The sequence below is a fragment of the Nannobrachium achirus genome (assembly GCF_963921795.1).
Source record: "Nannobrachium achirus genome assembly, chromosome: 11".
In the NCBI taxonomy this organism is placed as follows: Eukaryota; Metazoa; Chordata; class Actinopteri; order Myctophiformes; family Myctophidae; genus Nannobrachium; species Nannobrachium achirus.
The window spans coordinates 64,480,328-64,504,219 of NC_137820.1; the positions used below are offsets into that span (position 1 = coordinate 64,480,328).

Sequence of the window (23,892 nt, forward strand, 5' to 3'; positions counted from 1 at the left end):
AAAAGTTGCGCAACTTTCCAAGCACATCACAAGTGGCGAAAAATTACGTAATAAAAAAAAAAGGGGGGGGGGCGTGGCCTAATGGCGCAACAGCGCCCCCTACAAAATTTCAACGCATCAGCCCCACTATACGGTTTCAGCCAAAAGTACGAAAATCTGTACACACCTGTATCATGTCCGGACTCACAAAAAAGTCTCTTGGCGCCATTTCCGAAACCAAACAGGAGGTCAGCCATTTTGACTAATTAGTGGCGTTTTGGCGCATTTTTGGCTGTTTTCACGTGTCGCACTTTAACAAACTCCTCCTAGGGGGTTAATCGGATCAACTTCAAGTTCGCTCGGCATACTCAAGACACCTTAACGATGAAAAGTTGTGCGAATCGTGAGTTTTCGTAAAACGGCGTGCCCGTGGCGAAGGGTCAAACTTCCTTCACCAAACAGGAAGTGCCCCCTCTTCTGATTGGTCCATACTTGATTGTTCCTTTTTTTGGCTGTTACTCATCAACCGTTTATCGTACAGAGTTGTGGCTGGTATCATATGACTTGACTAAGTGTCCTTCACCTTAATTGGTTTAACTAAGCCCCGCCCCCTCTTCTGATTGGCCGAAACTTGATTGTTCCTTTTTTGGCTGTTACTCATCAACCGTTTATCGTACAGAGTTGTGGCTGGTATCATATGACTTGATTAAGAGTCCTTAACCTTAATTGACGCTTCCTTCGCCAAACAGTAAGTGTCCTTCACCAAACAGGAAGTGCCTCTATAACTCATGAACCGTTTGTCGTACAGACTCGTGGCTGATGTCATATGACTTGATTAAGAGTCCTTAACCATAATTGGCACTTCCTTCGCCAAACAGGAAGTGCCCTTCAACCAACAGGAAGTGCCTCTATATCTCATGAACCGTTTGTCGTAATAATGCTAACAAATGCTAATGCTAATGTTAACACATGCTAATGCTAATCCTAACACATGCTAATGCTAATGCTAACACATGCTAATGCTAACACATGCTAATGCTAATGCTAACACATGCTAATGCTAAAATGCTAATGCTAACACATGCTAATGCTAAATGCTAATGCTAACAAATGCTAATGCTAACATGCTAATGCTAACACATGCTAATGCTAATGCTAACAAATGCTAATGCTAACATATGCTAATTCTAACATGCTAATGGTGATGCTAACACATGCTAATGCTAACAAATGCTAATGCTAACATGCTAACACATGCTAATGCTAACATGCTAATGCTAATGCTAACACGCTAATGCTAGCACAGTCTATGCTAACATGCTAATGCTAATGCTAACATATGCTAATGCTAACACATGCTAATGCTAAGAAATGCTAATGCTAACGCTAACACATGCTAATGCTAATGTTAACGCATGCTAATGCTAACACATGTTAATGCTAACATGCTAATGTTAATGCTAACACATGCTAATGTTAATGCTAACTAATGCTAACACATGCTAATGCTAACAAATGCTAATGCTAATGCTAACACATGCTAATGCTAACAAATGCTAATACTAATGCTAACACATGCTAATGCTAACAAATGCTAATGCTAAAAAATGATAATGCTAATGCTAACAAATGCTAATGCTAATGCTAACACATGCTAATGTTAACAAATGCTAATGCTGATTCTAAAATTCTAATGCTTATTGGCTGCTACCCCTTGTGACGTGGGTAGAGCTCCGAGGGCCCGGTCATTGCTGCTTGCAGCTTTAATTATTATTATTATTTTAGAAATTCAAATGGAAGCCGACATGTCCTAAGTAGGCCATATGTTGTACAGTTGGAACGGAGTGCCTAAAAGTATGAAGGACTAGTTACCCACTGAGCACACGTCTAAAATTGGTCTATCCCAGGTCTAGATTTGAACGTTTTTTAGAGGTCTAAACTTAGACTAGACGTTGATTAGACGTCTAAAAAGACATCTAAATGTAGACGGTCTATAAAAAAGACCTAGACCTGTGTTAGACCAATTTTAGACGGTGTGCTTGGGGGTAGGGATAATAAAATAAACAAAACAGGGTGGTATAATAAATAGGCCTGGGAACTACAGCAGTGTGATCACCTTAGTGATCCCACAATAACTTCATCTTTTCTAAAATAATATTTCATGCATATAAAAATGAAACCTTTTGAAAGAAGTGAACAAAACAAAGAAATCATAAAACTGGCCCCAAAATTGTCTAATTATCGTGTGTGTGTGTGTGTGTGTGTGTGTGTGTGTGTGTGTGTGTGTGTGTGTGTGTGTGTGTGTGTGTGTGTGTGTGTGTGTGTGTGTGTGTGTGTGTCATGTCTACCTAAAGCCTTCCCTGAACCCTGAGGGTGTGTCTGCATGTGACGTAGTGCTTCTAAACCGATGGAGCGTGAGGAACTTCGAGGTGCAGAGAGGAGACATCGTGTCCGTCATGTAAGTACAGTTAAGTTTTGTTTTTCTACGCGTTCAGTTTGGGGAAAAGTTGTCTGGCGCTGACTGGACTGGCTGAGTAAACAGGTTGTCTTGCGCTGACTGGACTGGCTGAGTAAACAAGTTGTCTAGCGCTGACTGGACTGGCTGAGTAAAAAACTATTTACAGAACACGCACGTGGCTTCCGGCCGGGGCTCTTCAAAATAAAGCGTAAATAGCGGCGCTCTAGCGGCATCATCTGGGAATGCCCATATTTTATTTTATCCTTTATTAACTCATATGCTGCCAACCCCGAAAATCCCGGAAAAATCCCTTTGTAACTCCCTGCCAAGCCCGTAGATCCCAGAAATTAACCCCCCCCCCCCCCCCCCCCCCCTTTTTTTTTTTTTTTATTAATTTACCCACAAAAAATGTAGTAGGCATGATAGCAATCGCGAAATCGCATGTTTAACCCCCATAGCAACCCCATCTTTCAAGCATGGCAGCCATCTTTGTTTACATTTTAGGAAAACATAATGGCTGTTTTCTCATGAATGCCTGAACGGATTTCCATTCGGATGTTTTTGTTTGAAAGCTGTGAGCAATGTGGACACACGTGGTGCATGATCTAGGCATGGGTGTGCATGATCCGTGCACTATGAATTACATGGAAGTCTATGGAGACGAATGGCATCTGAGAGTACGAAGGTATTGTTAAATGGCAGCAGTTGAGTTAATATATATCGGACCATTTACCAATAGTATGGAGATCCCTGATACCCATGGGCTATATATGGAGATCCATGTATATGGAGATATGGGCATATTGGTTAAACTGACATGGATATACAGTATATATTGGCATTCACAGATGTGCACTTAATATTGATGACATCAGGGATCTCCATTTATGGGCATATATCGGACCAGTTACCCATACATGGAGATCACTGATACCCATATATGGAGATATGTATGGGCATATTGGTTGGATCTGCGTTTTTTTAGCGTGTTCGAGTTCCTTGTGTGATGCAACAAATCTGGTTTGATAGCTAAGGTCCTTGGTTGCTTTGACCTCATAGTACGTGATTGTTCCGTTATTAACCACTGTGATGTCATAGGGCTCACCCGTTTCCTGTCCACGGTTTATCCAGTTGACCGCGGCGTCAAGTACAGTTAAGTTTTGTTTCTCTAAGCGTTCAGTTTGGGGAAAAGTTGTCTAGCGCTGACTGGACTGGCTGAGTAAACAGGTACTTGCTGAGTAAACAGGTATACAGTACTTACAGTAAGTTTCGTTGTTGTCGGGTGAAATGTCCAAAACCGTTTGTTTTGCATTTATCATTTTAAAAATGATTTAAACTAGTGAAAACAGCCGATCTACAAGCACACAACGCCTCGCACCGCGAGGCGTTGTGTGCTTGTAGATCGGCTGTTTTCACTACTTGTGTGCGATGGCCTTGTATGATGAAGCAGGGCTTTACTTTGCGAAAGAACATACAAATTTGAAACTTGGAGATACGAGGTTTCCACCCGACAACGATGATGCTTGCAGAACTCGGATCCGCCCTCATTTCTGACCGCATCACCAATAATCACGGTAAAGCACACCCTTTCTCTTGGTTCGTAACTTCTTTAGATTCTGAAAGAGGTGGTGCCATAGCTTTGTACTTTTTCTGTTTTGTTTGTGTCTGTGGAGTTAACATTACTACTGACAGACCACCAGGTGTGGTTACAATGTGCAAATTCGCCTTCCCTGTGTATTTTTGGTTTCTTCCTGATAGCTGAAAGCCTCTTGAGTCAAAAGGTAAAAAAAAAAAAAAATCTAAATTAATCTATTCTAATCTTTCTCTGGTGTTATTGGTGTTACCTCCATGATGTTTTCAAACATATGTTTCCAATGGGACTATACAGTTCAGTGCAGCACTGGCTACTTTAGATACTCGCCGTTAGGGAGCTGCCGTTCCAGACTCTATAGAGCATTCGGAGATTGTGTAATAGTTGTCTGGCTACGCGAGACTAGTCAAAAGGCCCAACTGAAAAACACTGAGTTAATGACATCATATAATCATCCCCTCCCCTTCATCATGTTTTAGGAGGGGAAAAAAATCATGGCACTGCATCTTGAAGGCTTGGAGCCACTTACAGTTTCTTCAATCTGCTGCAATTTAGACTACATTATAGGCTGTGATGCCAAAGTGCAAAACCAAATCCTTGGATGTCCCACTGCTGGCATCATGCTGAGCTTCCCCAACAGGAGTGCTTGAGTGGATGATTCTCCTCGACTGAAGTGTGGGGACCAAAAAACTCCTTCACTTTGTCACTCACTTTCAGTATCTTGTAGTGAAAAAACGCCCAGAAGAGAAAAACATGTACAGTCTGTCCTTTATACCTCAGGCAAGTCACTAAACTCTGAATCTCCTGCTTACTCAGAATGAACAAGTTACTCTAATTCAACATCATAAGTTTAGTTTTCTGAGGCAATGAGTTTGCATATTTTTTAGGGGTGGATATTGGCAATCTCGCGATCCAATACATATCACGATACTTGGGTCACGATGCAATAGTATCACAATATAGTGCGAATCTTTGCGATACGATACTATTGCGATATATCTGCTTTAAAAGCTGAAGCCCCTGCTCTAATGTTGTTTTCGTCGTTCGCAGCCATTTTCTCGAGAGACCTCACTCACTGAACCGTGGGAAGGGGATGTAGCTACTATAGGACAGCGACATCTAGGCAGCGGAGTGTCAGGACCGGACTTCTACCATTGTTTCCTATGCATGAACATATTAAGTTTTTCTCAAAAGTATCGCGATACTACTGCCTGAAGTATCGATACAGTATTGGCAAATAAACTATCGCGATGTATTGCCATATCGATTTTTTTTAGAGTACAGTTAAAGTGTTCGATTTTACTGACTGACTGTCGATCAATTGTACAGTTTATTCTGTTATAACGGTTGCAACTATATAAACAGAAGCATTAGTTATAGCGAAATGAGGGAGGTGGTGGGTCAGTATAGAATAAATCAAAAAGGAATTAGCAAAATAGCATTAGCTGAAATTAATGAATTAAATAAATAAACAAATAAAGCTTCAAATAAGAAAGTGTTCACTTACTCAAAAATCAAATAATAAGTCCTCAAAAAGGTTCAACTAAAGGGAGCTCTTTCAGCTTAAGTGTCCAGGCACTATTGATAAGTCAACTTAAATGTCCAAAAAATAAACAAAAGGAACTCAGTCTATGTGGTGGGGATGGCAATTCCCCTCTTACCACCTCTTGATCTCAGATTCAAGGTCCGTATAATAATCCTCCATGGAGCTGTTCATTCATCCAATGGAATAGGGAGATGGAAAAGATCCAATATCCTTCAGTGGTCTTCCGTAGTCTTCAAAATCTCTGAATCTGCTCTTCAAGGAAGGCGGTCGCTCTTTTCCTTCTCTCCCTACCTCGTGTGTCTGCTACTGTCTGCCTGCCTGCTGGTTCTTGTTCGTTTTTGTTTGTTTTGTTTGTCAACCTGTATGTTTGTTGTTTCTTGTTTTGTTTGATCGCCCTGAATTGTTGCGCAGGTTCTCCAAGATAGCGCCGTCCATGGCTGCTGTGGTGACTACGTGTTGCGTTCTGTCGGTGTTTTTGTGTTTGTCTGTTTTTTGTTTTTGTTTGTTATATGTGAAAAAATTGATTTGAATGCAAAAATGTAGTATGCCAAAGCAAATTCCTATGTGTATTACACAATGGTTAACTCTCCTACTGCCAGATTATTTATTTATTTATTGGGTCTGGTGCCATCAAAAAGCGGCTTACCTTTGCAACGTTATAGTAGATAGACAGACAGACAGACTTTTTTTTTTTTTTTTTTTTTTTTTTTGGGTTGTGCAATAGTGCACTTTGGTCTGCCAGGCAGCAGAGGGCGGCGTCATGCGAGAATGAATGTGAATTTGCCTGTTATGTGTTGAAGAAGAAGAAGACCAGTCACTGGCCACAGAGCCTTACAGCCAGAGGAAATCAACAAGGAAGTGAATTGTTCTCCGTTGATGTTAACGCATAATGGATTTTTTACACCATCACCGCGGAAAATGTGTTTACAATACACGGCCGCGCGACCCCTCATCAGCTTACAGTCATCAGACGAACGAACCGAACGAGCGCCGTATTGGCGGAGAGGTCTTGCGAATTGGGGCGAACGTGAACGTTCAAAGCGTTGGGAGAGTTAATAAAGAAATCTGAATCTGAATCTGAATCTGAAAAAGAACTAGCCACTAAACTGCAATAGTCTATCATAGACTTCAGAAAGCAAGGTCTTGGGAAAACATCCTCTTGCTCCTCTCCTCTCAGTGTTTCACACTGGTCTGGCAGCCCTCGGGCGCCCAGGTGCAGCAAACATTTTGTAAGTGTCCACACCCCAATCAGTCTAGCCTGATGGGGTGATTGTTGGGTGGGGTCTCAATCATTGCCAGGTCACTCCCAGCAATGGAATATCAGCCATCCCATAAATATGAAAATAAACATCTCTTTGAACATAAATGATCACACAAATGGAAAATGAAAGTCATCATAATTGAAATAAAAAATATAATATGACTCTGGGCAGTGGTTACACTGTGTTGCAAACAACCACAGCACAACAGCTAGCCTCCCACGCAGCTTGTTGGGTGTTGTTCGGTGGTCTGTGATGGTGTGAAAAGTTCAGCCAAAATGGTCTGTCTGTGTGGTCCACCGTGTCAAATATTCAGTGTAAACAAACTGCGGAACGTTGACAAGCCAGATTCAACAGTTGATGCTGTGCGAAAGCAAACCTGGGGCGAAGAGCTGATGCTTACTGTGGTTCGAATGGGTTCAGAGTTCAGACGCCGGTCAAGTCATGACGAGTCCATTTTCTATTATAGCCCAATATCACAAAACATGACCCAAAGGGATGTGGATAAAAACGAGCTGTAATAAAACGATAATAAAATAAAGTACTGTAATGCACACACGTGTACAAATAACACTCACACACATAAAACACAATGTAGGCGATTTAAGATAAAGACAGGGATGTCATTTAGAGCTCGGTTCAGACTAGGTGCCATCAAAGGCGGCACCAGGGGGTCCCCAGCAGGGGTTCCCCCAGCGAAATTAGTTAATACAGCTTCACAATCATTTTTAAACACTTTGTCCAATTGTACGTTAGCAGATTTAGCAGATATACAAGCTCAGAGAGTTGTAGATCTTCTATTTTGTTTAGAAAATGATTCCACTTTTTTTTTTGCACTAAATATTTTTTGAGTTGGGTGGGAGGAGGTCTGTGGCCATCATTTTGGCCTTGACACCAAAAAGTTTGAGAACCACTGCTCTACTGCAGTGGTTCTCAAACTTTTCAGGCCGTGACCCCCAAAATAATCATATTTTAACTGGGGACCACCACCAGCACTAAGATTTGAGGCATTACATTTTGTATAACACACTTCTATTGTGAAAATAGCCGATCTACATGCTCACAACGCCTCGCAACGCCCTCTAATATTTGACAATTTGGCCAATGTTTAATTTGTCATTTTAGAGGTATTAAAACGTCCTAAAATTGTCACTTTAGACATGTGCAGATACCCAGTCTATACACTTAAACTTTATGTTGGTTTGTTTACTGTGCTGCATGAAAACAATGTTACACCTTTAGTTAATCATCTGGGGACCCCCCAAAATAATGTGAGGACCCCCCTGGGGGTCCCGACCCACAGGTTGAGATCCACTGCTCTGCAGACATATCTAGAGGTCGTTTGGGGATTGTGGGTGAGTGGGTGGGTGGGGGTGGGAGTGGGAGTGGGCGCACAAACGCGATTACTGCGGCTGAAATGAATACACCACTTTACCCACATCCCTCACCCCCCCCCCCCCCCCCCCCCCCCCCCCCATGCATCCACATCAGCACTGCCACCACTTTCACATCCCCACTTTGGTCTGTAACTCTGTGGGAAGTCTGATGTGGCTGCTAATGAAAATTCTCAGCGGGGGTAAAAAAAAAAATCACACCCGTGTGAACTGAGCGGTGGAGTCTGTGCGCGTGTGTGTGAGAGAGTCCACTTGAGTGCTGCTGGTGTGTGTGTGTGTGTGTGTGTGTGTGTGCGTGTGCGTGTGCGTGTGCGTGTGCGCGCGCGCGCGCACGCACGCGATTTTCACTGTACCACTGTTGTACAACCTGTAAGACTCCCTAATCGGGAGATTATACTAGTTCTGCATGGCTATGGGTTCTGTTGTGGTCCACCCATGACATTATTGGTTGTATTTGTGATAACCATTTAGAGCCTTTTCCATATCCCTGACTCTTACAGCACTGCCTCCACTGTTATGATAACCAAGGTCTTTTCCATATCCCTGACTCCTACAGCAGTACTGACTCCACTGTTATGGCCGCCTCTTGAGTTTATCTCCAATATCGTCTCTGTTAGGGTGGAAAAAAACTGTTACTTTTCAGGATTCAAATTCAAAAACAGCAAAAGTAGCAGATCTGAAAGCTTGCGCGTTTCAAGCTTGTAGATCTGCTTCTTTTAACGCCTATTTGTGTGGCACTGTAGTTATGATCTAGTTGGGCGTTAATTTACAAAAAAACACAAAAGGTTAAACTATGGAGATTATGAGGTTTCTGCCCGACAACAACAAAATATTGGACAAATTATGTGTTATTTTAAACATCCGTATGGTCCCTACAATCTCCAGTGTTTCTCTTAGGACTATTTTCCTTTAAATGGCACCTGCTGAAAATTGTTCATTCTGTTGATAATGTGTTTCTATCGCTCGGTTGTTTGCTGTTCTTAAACATGCCATTAAAGCATTTTGTAACGCTGTTTAGAAAAGCGCTGTACACATAAACTCCTAGTCATTATAAGGATGCATCCCTAATGCAGAGCACATGTGTCAGATGATGCTCATATACAGTATGCTTTCATAAGTGTGGGAGATGGCAGTCTAAATGCATGCTTAATTTCAATTCCTGTGGGAGTAAATAGAAAACAGCGGTTGAAGTGTGTGAAATGTGACAGTGCCTTTGGCAGAGGCTGTTTGCTGAAGAACAAAGTGAGATTATGTTATGAGGAACACTTAGTGGGTGTGATTTTTTTTTTTCTCTTTTTTTTCTCTCAGGAAAAAAAAAAACACCTGGATTCCAAGCTGGATAGGCCATAAATCTGATTTGGACTGACATTTAGGCTTTTGTTACATAATCACCTATTTTTTTAATCGTAATTATTTGAGATAATCGCTATTATTTTCCATAATTGTCGTTATCATTGTGAGCATATAGATCGGCTATTTTCGATGCCCAGGACTGCTCAGGCTTTGTAGAATTTAGACTGCACAAAACAGGCAGGTGGCACCTGCTGCTCACCCTGCGCTGTGTGACCGTGTGGCCTTAGAGCTGAGAGAAGAGCGGTGGAAACATGGATGGAGGATTATCCTCTCTATGAAATGATGAGGCCTAAAGTTCCATAATTACCCCAAGATGGCAGCCTCCCCCTGCCATGGACGTGTTGTTCTCTCCTGCTGCTGCTGCTGGGAAAAAGCATGTTATGTTCTGCCATTATGGGAAAGGACTGTTCCTGGAAAAGACAGAGATGCACGCACGCACGCACACACGCGCGTGAGCACACATGCTCACACAAGCAGGTGCACACCTACACACACAACCAGTTTATTCTAATCTGACAGATTTGGCTACAGAGCACTCGCATTGGGCTTGCTTATGGTGGAGGAGGTTTTACGTTTGTAATACAATGCTACCAAATGGGCAGTTTTCATTTGTACTGTACACTCTCAGGTTTGCAAAAAACAAAATGTATTCTTAGGGACCCACTCCTCTGGGTGACTGATTTCCCCCCCTTGGGATAATAAAGCTATCTATCATCTCATTACTGTTGAACACATAATTAATTTCATTGTTGCGTGCGGTCTGAACACGTCTTTGTCGGCCAAAACATTGCGATGAGTCCTTTTCTTTCCATGCATTTTTCTTATACCCTCTAGATCAGGGGTCTTCAGCGTTTTCAGGCCAAGGACCCCTTAGTTGACAGAGAGATGAAGCAGGGACCCCCACAACCCTTTCACAGATTCCATATAGTTTCATTGTTTGACAGCACAATCATCAGTGTGTTTTGGATTCATGTCAATTTGTGTTTTCAGATGTTTAACCACTTGAACCGTCAATACTTAATAAACTTGTACATAGTGTGCTCTTTTTCCCCTCTACACCAAACCTCTTTGCCTAAAATAGCCGATCTACAAGCTCACAACGCTTCTGTAGATCTGCTATTTTTGGCTACAGTTCTCAGAATATGGACGCTAAGGTTCAAGCGGTTAATATAAAAAAAAAGGAGAAAAAGAGTTTCTATCACACAAAGATTTGGCGGACCCCCTGTAGTGACTCTGAGGACCCCCTAGGTGTTCCGGACCCCCTGTTGAAGACCCCTGCTGTAGATATAACCGTTTAATTGTGTCACGTCTATAACTTACAACAGCCAGTAGCCATTGTTAAATCAACATTAGTGTTCATTTCTGAAAAGGCCGCTCTCAATCTCCACATGATTATAATGTACTGCTGCAAACACACTTTGACAGATTTCTTCATACATTTAAATTGACAGGTTAGCTGGAATCTGTGATTTTTTCTTTTTTCTTTTTAATCAGATATTTCTCGAATGCACGTGTGAAAGCGATCCATATTGGCAGCCTTGTTCGTGAGGGAATTTCATTTAAGCCACTCAAGAAAAAAAAACTGGCTTTAGCGTTTGCCAACAGCCTCCCCGCCCTGCTATTTAAGATATAATGCTGTCGGGCAGAAACCTTGTATATCCATTGTTTATTTTTTATTTTAATTTTTTAACCTTTTTATGTTTTTTGTTGTTGTTAATGTTCTGTACTACTGTAGAACTACAAGTGATCAAATTTGGTTGCAGGCACCTGCACACATAGATATCAAAGGGGGCGCAAGCCCCTTCCCTTTTACCCGTCTGTAAAAAGTGCCCTCTCCAGACCATAAATGCAGTTTTTACTATGGTGGAAGAAACGCAAATGCCCCTCTTTCCATGCAATACCTGAAAAGGTTCAAGGTTCAAGGTTCAATTTTATTTGTCTCCCAGGGGAGAAATGTGTCTTGGAGACAGAGTCACAGCTGCATACATATAAACACTTAACAGAAAAAACAAAAAAAAGAAACTCAAAAACAAGACAAACAAAAAAATACACATACAACCCATAGAGCCTCTCCTCAATTCACCCTTTGTTAGGCTCCTGGTTGGTCCCTGACTGACCAACCAGCAGGCTCTATCTGCCTTGTCCCGCCCTGGTTCCGCCTTTTTTATGTTGAATTAGCTAAAACATAATTTGTTGAGAAATAAAAACATTTAAAAACATGATGATTCACTATGCTGCCACTGAGCAGCTCCAATTGACTGAAACAAAGTTTGAAATTAGAATTGAGCACACAGAATAACAATATGAAGCAACTGAATTAACATGGCAGTGGATGGAATGTCCCACTGAATGTCCCTCCAAGACACAGCAACCAATGGGTGTGGAGAGGGGCAGGACAATGGGCGGGACTTGACAAAGGGTGAATTAGTTATGTGTCTATCATTTAGTATTTTGATTGATAGGCAGCATTCAAGGGAATTGCCTTATCCAAACTTTCTTGAACTTGAATGGCAAGGCAAGGCAAGGCAACTTTATTTATAGAGCACCTTTCGTACAACAACGCAATTCAAAGTGCTTTACAGAATAAAAACAGATACATACAATAATGCAATTTAAAAATACAATACATACATACATTTAAAACAAGAAAATAATATATAATTAATAAATCATAGGGTAGAGTAAGCAATATCAAATAAATACGTTTTTAAATTGGACTTAAAAACAGCTATGGTTGGGGATTGTCTAATATAAAAAGGAATATTATTCCAAGTGTGTGGTGCATAATGGTGAAAGGCTGCTTTGCCATGTTTTGTTCCAACAGTTTGAACAATTAGCAGGCCAGCACCAGATGACCTAAGTGTTCTAGGGGGTTCATAAGGCTTCAACATGTCCAGGAGATAGCTGGGCCCAGAGCCACAGAGACATTTATAGACAAGTAACAGAATCTTAAAATCAATTCTCTGGGAGACTGGTAGCCAATGTAAGGATTTTAAAACTGGTGTAACATGGTCATATTTTCTAGTATTTGTCAGGACTCTAGCAGCAGCATTCTGAATCAGTTGAAGTTGTTTAAGGGCTTTGCTTGAGAGTCCTGTGAACAGACTGTTACAGTAATCCAGTCTACTGGAAACAAAAGCGTGTATAAGTGTCTCTAAATCTTGCTTGGACATAATTCCCCTGACCCGTGCAATATTTTTTAGATGATAATAGGCAGATGAAATGACAGATTTGATATGACTGTTAAAATTCAAATCTGAATCTAGGACAACACCAAGATCTCTCACTTGACTCTTAGGTTTAAGAGAACGGGATTCAAGGTAAGAAATTACTCCCTGTCTCTGCTTCTGTGGTCCAAAAACAATTATCTCAGTCTTATCTTGATTTAATTGTAGAACATTTTGCCGCATCCAGTCATTGATTTCCTCAATGCAGTGACAGAGAGAATCAATGGAAGAATAGTCAGTTGATGCAACAGATATGTAGATTTGTGTGTCATCTGCATAATTATGGTAACTTACTTTATTTTTGCTTATTATTTGTCCTAGGGGGAGCATATACAGATTGAATAGGAGGGGTCCAAGAATGGACCCCTGTGGAACCCCACAGGTCATAGCCATCTGTTCAGACACACAATTTTCAATAGAGACAAAGTATTTCCTGTTATTAAGGTATGATTTGAACCACTCAATAACAATTCCAGAGAGTCCCACACAGTGCTCTAATCTTTGTAATAAAATTGAATGGTCCACAGTGTCAAACGCGGCACTAAGATCTAATAAAACTAAAACAGACACATTGGCAGTGTCAGTTATAAGTCGAATGTCATTTAAAACCTTTATGAGTGCAGTCTCAGTACTGTGATGGGGCCGAAATCCAGACTGAAACTGATCAAAACAATTATTTAAAAGTAAAAAGTGACTAAGTTGTTGATGAACAGCTTTTTCAATAATTTTACCTAAAAAGGGTAAATTTGATATGGGCCTATAATTATTTAGTACAGCAGCATCAAGGCTGCTCTTTTTAAGGAGAGGCTTGACAACTGCAGTTTTCAGGTGCCCAGGAAAAATGCCAGATTGAAGAGAACCATTCACAATATTTACTAGTTCTTTCACCAGACTGCCCAAAACAGCTTTGAAAAAACTAGTGGGTAAAACATCAAGGCAACAGGTAGATGAATTTAAACTGGATACAATATCTTCAAGTGTTTTGTCATCAATGCAATTAAATTGCACCATACATACCATGTTACTTCTGGGGGCCTGTGGTAGTGATAAGGCCGTGTTTGACACTGAGGGGTTACGGAGCATCTTATGTTGAAATAATTACCCTTTCTGTATAGAAATCCATGCCGTACGCCACATCTCCAGTATTGGCTTGATTATGTTTAGCTCAGTGTGGTATCAAGCATCGAAAATAGCCGACCTCCAAGCTCACAACGCGTCTGCTATTTTCGATATTTTCTCCAAAAGGCTCTTTTAGAAATGTCAGCCCCTGCCCCTCTAACATTCTCTGCACATCCGTGCTTTGTTGTTTGCGGGTGTCGCACTCTGAACAAAGCAGATCTACATGCTCAAAACTTAAGCTTGTAGTTCTGCTATTTCCGGCATGTAGCTAAGTATAAATCGGGCATTACGACGCCATCACGGCCCGCAAAAAAAAAACAAAAAACATTTCAGTCGACTAAACCGACTGTAGATGCAGTCAACTAAAAATAGACAAAAAGTAACACATTTCAGATAACTGAAATATGACTAAAACTGAATGGAATTTTATTCAAAAGACCAAAAAAGAAGAAAAAAATATAGAAAGATGCAATTGGAAGTTGCAAGTGTGGTTACCTTGAGGTGAGTCACACTTGCAAATATCTCTGTATCTGTCAGTTCTTGTCTGTATTTGAGCGGTGCTAAGCATTCCGTCCTTGTCCCTTTTATGCCCATATATGGACATACTGTGTCAGTCTCATGTGGTCTATGATGTCAGACATATGATGTCATTCGTCTCCATATTTGGGAAAAGTAAAACTTTTAACGAGTTGTGGGTTGCGCCATATATCCATATATGGAGCTGGCCAATACCTCTACATCTGACATCACAAACTCAAGACATTGGTATAGCTCCATATATGGATTATTGCGACCGTCAGGGAGCAGTTTACTATGAAAACCTCCACCGTCCGTCCGTCCGTCGGTCACACGTCACACGTCACACCTTTGCCCTGCTCATATCTCCGCATCAGTATGACATCACACCACATGTGTACACCAGTAAGACTCCCTAATCGGGAGATAAGCGACCGTTGGTCGCTTATCTCCACAAATAGGCCAAAAGTTTGTTTTACCAATTATCAAGACATACAGGCAGTTGACAGTTTGCCATGGTTACTCATTGAAGTTGAATCTCCATATATGGAGATAACCTACGCATCACACTAAGTCTGACCTCACCAGCCCATATTTGGGCATGAGCAACTTATGTCTCCATATATGGAGATATGATGACATCACACAGTCCTCAGCCGATGATGTGGCGTGATGTCATACAATACACAAACGAGCCCTACAGTATAAAGGGGCAATTCTTGCCAGGAAAGAAGCATTTCTTCGACTCAGACCTTATCGCCAGGGTTGGCTTATAGCAGCTGTCGGTAGGACCATATATGGATTCTGTTAGTGTGGATCTCCTAACAGGGCATCATCTGGGATACAATCCCTTTTATGCCCATATATGGAGATCCCTAACAGAATCCCTTTCATGCCCATATATGGAGATCCCTAACAGAATCCCTTTTATGCCCATATATGGAGATCCCTAACAGCATCCCTTTTATGCCCATATATGGAGATCACTAACAGCTAACAGAATCCCTTTTATGCCCATATATGGAGATCCCTAACATAATCCCTTTTATGCCCATATATGGAGATCCCTAACAGAATCCCTTTTATGCCCATATATGGAGATCCCTAACAGAATCCCTTTTATGCCCATATATGGAGATCCCTAACAGAATCCCTTTTATGCCCATATATGGAGATCCCTAACAGAATCCCTTGTATGCCCATATATGGAGATCCCTAACAGAATCCCTTTTATGCCCATATATGGAGATCCCTAACAGAATACCTTTTATGCCCATATATTATGGAGAAATCCCTGCTCTGAGTATCTGACATCAGTGTGATGTCACCTGTTTATGCCCATATATGGAGATCCCTGCTCTGCGTATCTGGTTGTTTTGGTAAACAGTTGGTTGCTAGGGTAAAAAAACATGGTTGCTATGGTAAACAGTTGGTTGCTAGGGTAAACAGTTGGTTGCTAGGGTAAAACCATGGTTGCTAAGGTGGTTGCTAACGTACACTAACAGACCAGCAACAACAGACTGTTGCCACAGCAACGTACACAAAGGTTTGTGTACACATGTGGTGTGATGTCATACTGATGCGGAGATATGAGCAGGGCAAAGGTGTGACGTGTGACGTGTGATCGACGGACGGACGGACGGACGGACGGACGGACGGACGGACGGACGGCCGGTGGAGGTTTTCATAGTAAACTGCTCCCTGACGGTCGCAACCAGTAAGACTCCCTAATCGGGAGACCAGTAAGACTCCCTAATCGGGAGATAAGCGACCGTTGGTCGCTTATCTCCACAAATAGGCCAAAAGTTTGTTTTACCAATTATCAAGACATACGGGCAGTTGACAGTTTGCCATGGTTACTCATTGAAGTTGAATCTCCATATATGGAGATAACCTACGCATCACACTAAGTCTGACCTCACCAGCCCATATTTGGGCATGAGCAACTTATGTCTCCATATATGGAGATATGATGACATCACACAGTCCTCAGCCAATGATGTGGCGTGATGTCATACAATACACAAACAAGCCCTACAGTATAAAGGGGCAATTCTTGCCAGGAAAGAAGCATTTCTTCGACTCAGACCTTATCGCCAGGGTTGGCTTATAGCAGCTGTCGGTAGGACCATATATGGATTCTGTTAGTGTGGATCTCCTAACAGGGCATCATCTGGGATACAATCCCTTTTATGCCCATATATGGAGATCCCTAACAGAATCCCTTTCATGCCCATATATGGAGATCCCTAACAGAATCCCTTTTATGCCCATATATGGAGATCCCTAACAGCATCCCTTTTATGCCCATATATGGAGATCACTAACAGCTAACAGAATCCCTTTTATGCCCATATATGGAGATCCCTAACAGAATCCCTTTTATGCCCATATATGGAGATCCCTAACAGAATCCCTTTTATGCCCATATATGGAGATCCCTAACAGAATCCCTTTTATGCCCATATATGGAGATCCCTAACAGAATCCCTTTTATGCCCATATATGGAGATCCCTAACAGAATCCTTTTTATGCCCATATATGGAGATCCCTAAAAGAATCCCTTGTATGCCCATATATGGAGATCCCTAACAGAATCCCTTTTATGCCCATATATGGAGATCCCTAACAGAATCCCTTTTATGCCCATATATTATGGAGAAATCCCTGCTCTGAGTATCTGACATCAGTGTGATGTCACCTGTTTATGCCCATATATGGAGATCCCTGCTCTGCGTATCTGGTTGCTATGGTAAACAGTTGGTTGCTAGGGTAAAAAAACATGGTTGCTATGGTAAACAGTTGGTTGCTAGGGTAAAACCATGGTTGCTAAGGTGGTTGCTAACGTACACTAACAAACCAGCAACAACAGACTGTTGCCCCAGCAACGTACACAAAGGTTTGTGTACACATGTGGTGTGATGTCATACTGATGCGGAGATATGAGCAGGGCAAAGGTGTGACGTGTGACGGACGGACGGACGGACGGACGGACGGACGGCCGGTGGAGGTTTTCATAGTAAACTGCTCCCTGACGGTCGCAATAAGCGACCGTTGGTCGCTTATCTCCACAAATAGGCCAAAAGTTTGTTTTACCAATTATCAAGACATACAGTTGACAGTTTGCCATGGTTACTCATTGAAGTTGAATCTCCATAAATGGAGATAACCTACGCATCACACTAAGTCTGACCTCACCAGCCCATATTTGGGCATGAGCAACTTATGTCTCCATATATGGAGATATACAAAACGAGCCCTACAGTATAAAGGGGCAATTCTTGCCAGGAAAGAAGCATTTCTTCGACTCAGACCTTATCGCCAGGGTTGGCTTATAGCAGCTGTCGGTAGGACCATATATGGATTCTGTTAGTGTGGATCTCCTAACAGGGCATCATCTGGGATACAATCCCTTTTATGCCCATATATGGAGATCCCTAACAGAATCCCTTTCATGCCCATATATGGAGATCCCTAACAGAATCCCTTTTATGCCCATATATGGAGATCCCTAACAGCATCCCTTTTATGCCCATATATGGAGATCACTAACAGCTAACAGAATCCCTTTTATGCCCATATATGGAGATCCCTAACATAATCCCTTTTATGCCCATATATGGAGATCCCTAACAGAATCCCTTTTATGCCCATATATGGAGATCCCTAACAGAATCCCTTTTATGCCCATATATGGAGATCCCTAACAGAATCCCTTTTATGCCCATATATGGAGATCCCTAACAGAATCCCTTGTATGCCCATATATGGAGATCCCTAACAGAATCCCTTTTATGCCCATATATGGAGATCCCTAACAGAATAACTTTTATGCCCATATATTATGGAGAAATCCCTGCTCTGAGTATCTGACATCAGTGTGATGTCACCTGTTTATGCCCATATATGGAGATCCCTGCTCTGCGTATCTGGTTGTTATGGTAAACAGTTGGTTGCTAGGGTAAAAAAACATGGTTGCTATGGTAAACAGTTGGTTGCTAGGGTAAACAGTTGGTTGCTAGGGTAAAACCATGGTTGCTAAGGTGGTTGCTAACGTACACTAACAGACCAGCAACAACAGACTGTTGCCACAGCAACGTACACAAAGGTTTGTGTACACATGTGGTGTGATGTCATACTGATGCGGAGATATGAGCAGGGCAAAGGTGTGACGTGTGACCGACGGACGGACGGACGGACGGACGGACGGACGGCCGGTGGAGGTTTTCATAGTAAACTGCTCCCTGACGGTCGCAACCAGTAAGACTCCCTAATCGGGAGACCAGTAAGACTCCCTAATCGGGAGATAAGCGACCGTTGGTCGCTTATCTCCACAAATAGGCCAAAAGTTTGTTTTACCAATTATCAAGACATACGGGCAGTTGACAGTTTGCCATGGTTACTCATTGAAGTTGAATCTCCATATATGGAGATAACCTACGCATCACACTAAGTCTGACCTCACCAGCCCATATTTGGGCATGAGCAACTTATGTCTCCATATATGGAGATATGATGACATCACACAGTCCTCAGCCAATGATGTGGCGTGATGTCATACAATACACAAACAAGCCCTACAGTATAAAGGGGCAATTCTTGCCAGGAAAGAAGCATTTCTTCGACTCAGACCTTATCGCCAGGGTTGGCTTATAGCAGCTGTCGGTAGGACCATATATGGATTCTGTTAGTGTGGATCTCCTAACAGGGCATCATCTGGGATACCATCCCTTTTATGCCCATATATGGAGATCCCTAACAGAATCCCTTTCATGCCCATATATGGAGATCCCTAACAGAATCCCTTTTATGCCCATATAAGGAGATCCCTAACAGCATCCCTTTTATGCCCATATATGGAGATCACTAACAGCTAACAGAATCCCTTTTATGCCCATATATGGAGATCCCTAACAGAATCCCTTTTATGCCATATATGGAGATCCCTAACAGAATCCCTTTTATGCCCATATATGGAGATCCCTAACAGAATCCCTTTTATGCCCATATATGGAGATCCCTAACAGAATCCCTTTTATGCCCATATATGGAGATCCCTAACAGAATCCATTTTATGCCCATATATGGAGATCCCTAAAAGAATCTCTTGTATGCCCATATATGGAGATCCCTAACAGAATCCCTTTTATGCCCATATATGGAGATCCCTAACAGAATCCCTTTTATGCCCATATATTATGGAGAAATCCCTGCTCTGAGTATCTGACATCAGTGTGATGTCACCTGTTTATGCCCATATATGGAGATCCCTGCTCTGCGTATCTGGTTGCTATGGTAAACAGTTGGTTGCTAGGGTAAAAAAACATGGTTGCTATGGTAAACAGTTGGTTGCTAGGGTAAACAGTTGGTTGCTACACTGTAAAATAATTCGCTGTAAATTTACAGTAAATTACTGGCTAATAATTGCATTACTTTCACAGTAATTTTCACAGTAAATATTGCGCAGTAAATTACTGTAATTTCACAGCTGTGAAATGTTAGTAATTTACTGTGATTTAGCAGTATGTATTGCAGTTATTTACTGTGATATTACAGTAGTTGCCTGTATTTTTACACTATTACTGTGAATGTAAGGCAGCTCAGTAGGCAGTAATTTACTGTAAATTTACAGTAAATTGTATCTAATACAGTAAAATATTGTAAATTTGAATTTATAGGCCCATTCCCAATGGGCCAGATAACAGATACAAAAAAAGCTCTTTCTACAGATATTTTTCCATTCAAAGTGGATGGTAGATACAGATAAAAAATATCTGCCACAGATATTTCTTTTATCTGTGACAGATATTGTTTTATCTGTATCTAACTATCTATCATCCACTTTGAATGGAAAAATATCTGAAGAAAGAGATTTTTTTATCTGTTATCTGGCTCAGTGGGAATGGGCCTTAACTGTGATTTTACCATACATACACAAACATGCTAAAAGAAAAAAAGAAAGGAAAAACAACTTCATTCATTTAAACTTTTTATTGTACAATTCCAATACAAAGTGCAACATTTCAAATGGACAAAGAAGAACCACACATGAAGCCTTTACTCAGTAGAAGTGTTAAGTCTACAAACACTCCTGGAGTTTGGTCTGGTGTCTGGAGGCCAGTTTGAAAACTGGTTGTCATAGACTTTAGTTATTTAGGAGGCTGCAACACTGTTTTCCTGTGAAACTCCAGGAGTGATTTTGTGGACTAAAAAAAACTTCACCTGACTTTGTATCAGCATGGTGGTGAGTAGATACAACATTTTCACTTTTGAGTGAACTGTTCCTTTAACTGCAAAATAACTCATCTACTCACCCTCATGCCAGCTGGAACAGAGGTGAAATGTGTCCATATAACACAAATGGAGGTTGCCTTCACAACTTGGGGAGAAATCTGGCAACCCTCCTGTGTGTTATATGAACACACTTCAGCAGGCACGAAGTATGTGAAGTACACCTCAACTTTGCACTCAGTCACATAAGTCCTGAAGGTATAAAGCAACACAGTAGTGGTAAGAACAAAGCAAACTAATGATTACAGTATGCACCTTGCTAACATGCAGGCCGAGACAGAAGAGGCGAGCATTGCTGAATGAAGTGACAGGGCATCAGCAAAGAATATTGGCAATTTTACATATCCAGATAAGAATAATGGCTGGTGGAGTTGGACAAACAAGAGTAGGGCATCTGAAACACGTATGAGTGTGTCTCATATTCGAGTCCTGAATACCATCGACCATTCAAAGTCCACAAGTTTTCTCAAATGCGTATGAGTGTGTCTCATATTGGAGTCCTGAATACCATCGACCATTCAAAGTCCACAAGTTGTCTCAAAAGTGTGCTCACGTGTGGGTTGATACGCCACGCTTCTTCGATTTGGAGCCTCTCTCAGGGTTAATGCCCATGAAGCACCTGTAAACAATAAGACAAGACAACAACTTTTACTTTCACATAAACATATATTGCATCGTTTATACAAGGCACATGCAGCAGTTCCCCTTTCCCTTAAGTAAACCCTACACCGGGTTCCCAAACTTTTTTGTCTCAGGGTACCCCATAAATATATTTTTAATCCGAAGCACCCCTACATTATAATTTTCACTCCCAGCACCTTATATTTATAGCATATCATCGTTGTCGGGTGGAAACCTTTTATGTCCAAAACCGTTAGTTTTGTATTTATCATCCATAAAATGTACTAAACTAGTGAAAAGTGATTAGGTTGAGAGGAAAACGTTGAGATAATAGCCATTTTGGTTAGAACTGACTGAAAATAACTGTACTTCAAGTTTAAATGATACTAAATATTTGTCCAAATAAATACATTTCAAATATTATCAAATGATCTCGCGGCACCCTGTCACCCACTTTGAAAACCCCTGCCCTACACCACAGAAAGAAAGTAGTACTGAGAGTAAGTAACATTCAAGTATCAATGTTGCAAGCAATCCAGTACAATGCTTCAGTACAATTTCAGTGTTACAATACCTCCAATCCAGAGTACACACACCATCCTCAGGAGCAGATTGAAGTTGTAGTAGATCGCGAAAACCACAGCTATCCAATAATGATCCCATCGTGTTGTCCCATCACACTTGCTCTTCAATGGACAGCATCCAGGCCATAGACTTCATTAAATCACCTGAAAAGAGATACCCATTATGTGATATTGTAGAGGTGAAATGCTAATTGAACAAGAGTAGAATTTCAATGATCAGCAACATCACAAACTGTGACACAACTCACTTTATTTTGATCTACCTTGGACAATCAAGCAGGGGGTGCTTGGTAATTTCTCTGTCATCTGCACATCAGTGGCTGTGGCACACAGCTGTAAAATAAATAAGACAAGACAACAACCACCTCAATGATTGACCATGCCCAAGAGATCTCAAGCTGACACCAAACTCTCTCCAGGACCTCTAAAACCTTATCTAGAACCTCAATCAATCTGTCAATCACATTAGATCTACTTTGTATTATTCTATGCCAAATTCTATTAGCAATGTTAAATTCAGTATAATACATTTTCAGTAGCCTATAAGTATAATACCTTTGGATAAACTCCAGAGTACAAGTGCCATCCTCAGGAAGGATACTGCAGATTGAAGTTGCAGTAGCCATCACGTGGTCCCATCTTATTCTTCAATGGACAGCATCCTTCATTATATCACCTGAACAGAGATACCCATTGTGTGATATTGTTAAGAGGTGAAATGCTAAATGCATTCCACAATACACACACACACACACGCACGCACGCACGCACGCATGCACGCACACACACACACACACACACACACACACACACACACACACACACACACACACACACACACACACACACACACACACACACACACACACACAATGTATTTATGCCCACAGAGTGGCTTATCACTCTGTGGCATGTACTGTTTGGTACAGTTTAAAATAAATGAAATCTTTCCAAAATGTTCAGTTTATTTTACTTTAATATTATTTGATGAAGATAATATAAAAAATAAAATCTCTATTCAGACACATTCCAGTATTTTTCTGACTTACATTATTTTCTAGGTATGCTTACATTATGATATTAAGGGGAAAAAAATCACCCTATGTCACCCTAATGACCATAATGTCTCACATGTGGAGGAAAGGGGAGGGGCGACTGGGCGAGGAGATTCCATCAAAGTCAAAACAAAGTTTTAATGTAGGCAATTAAATATATACATTTAATCCATGCATAAAGATTTAAGGACATTATACTTATGACGGGATTTTTGACGGAAATTAAGCTCCTACTGCAGTAGACACCACAGGTAGGCTAATGATCAATCATTAATCTGATGGTGTCACCCGTCGAATGTAGACCATCTCTACAGCAGTGGTTTAACACTTATCAGCCAGTGGACGTCCATTTGAAAAGATATACGCCAGGGACCCCCATAAGAGAAGATTTTGAAGGCTCTGTAGTGATTCCATTTTAATTTCAAGGACCCCCAGGACATATGTAATGGTATTTCTATCTCTGAGATGATATATGTTAATTTAACTCTCAGAATGTACAAATGGAACAAAATGGACCTGTTATAATTTAGCCAGGGACCCCCTGGAACTCCCTGAAGGACTCCTGCGGGGTCCCGTAGCCCACTTTGAAAACCAATGATCTACAGGCTCCCATGTGTCGTGACGCTTGGCTTGTGGATCGGTTGCTTTTACAACAGCAACTTTTAGCCACACTGGAGCATAAAACCTCCCCCGGTGCAAATATTATCATTGATATAGTTGAGAAGAACCAAATGGACCCGGCGTAAGGATACGTACAACTGACACAAGGATTGTCTGTGGTTCTCAAAGTAGTGTCCGGTCATTATCGCGTCCGAGTGATGGAGTTCCAGATGGTCCACAGCTAAATGATAGATATAGGAACCAAATGGACCCGTGTGGGTCTGTAACTCGTGCGTCG

General features: G+C 41.4%; 1 protein-coding gene and 1 long non-coding RNA gene across 2 annotated transcripts in view; one reads left to right on the top strand and one right to left on the bottom strand.

Moving 5' to 3' along the window:
* Positions 1-23,892, top strand: part of immp2l (inner mitochondrial membrane peptidase subunit 2) — a 343,336-nt gene that overhangs the window by 73,910 nt on the left and 245,534 nt on the right. The window contains exon 3 of the mRNA XM_080737360.1: positions 2,334-2,437. Within this exon, the coding sequence (XP_080593486.1) occupies positions 2,334-2,437 (104 nt within the window). The remainder of the gene's footprint in view (positions 1-2,333; positions 2,438-23,892) is intronic.
* LOC308294623 lies at positions 22,012-22,808 on the bottom strand. Its single transcript, XR_013962527.1, has 3 exons — positions 22,495-22,808; positions 22,188-22,272; positions 22,012-22,083 (listed from the first exon to the last, which is right to left on the bottom strand). It is a non-coding gene; the product is annotated as an uncharacterized lncRNA (long non-coding RNA).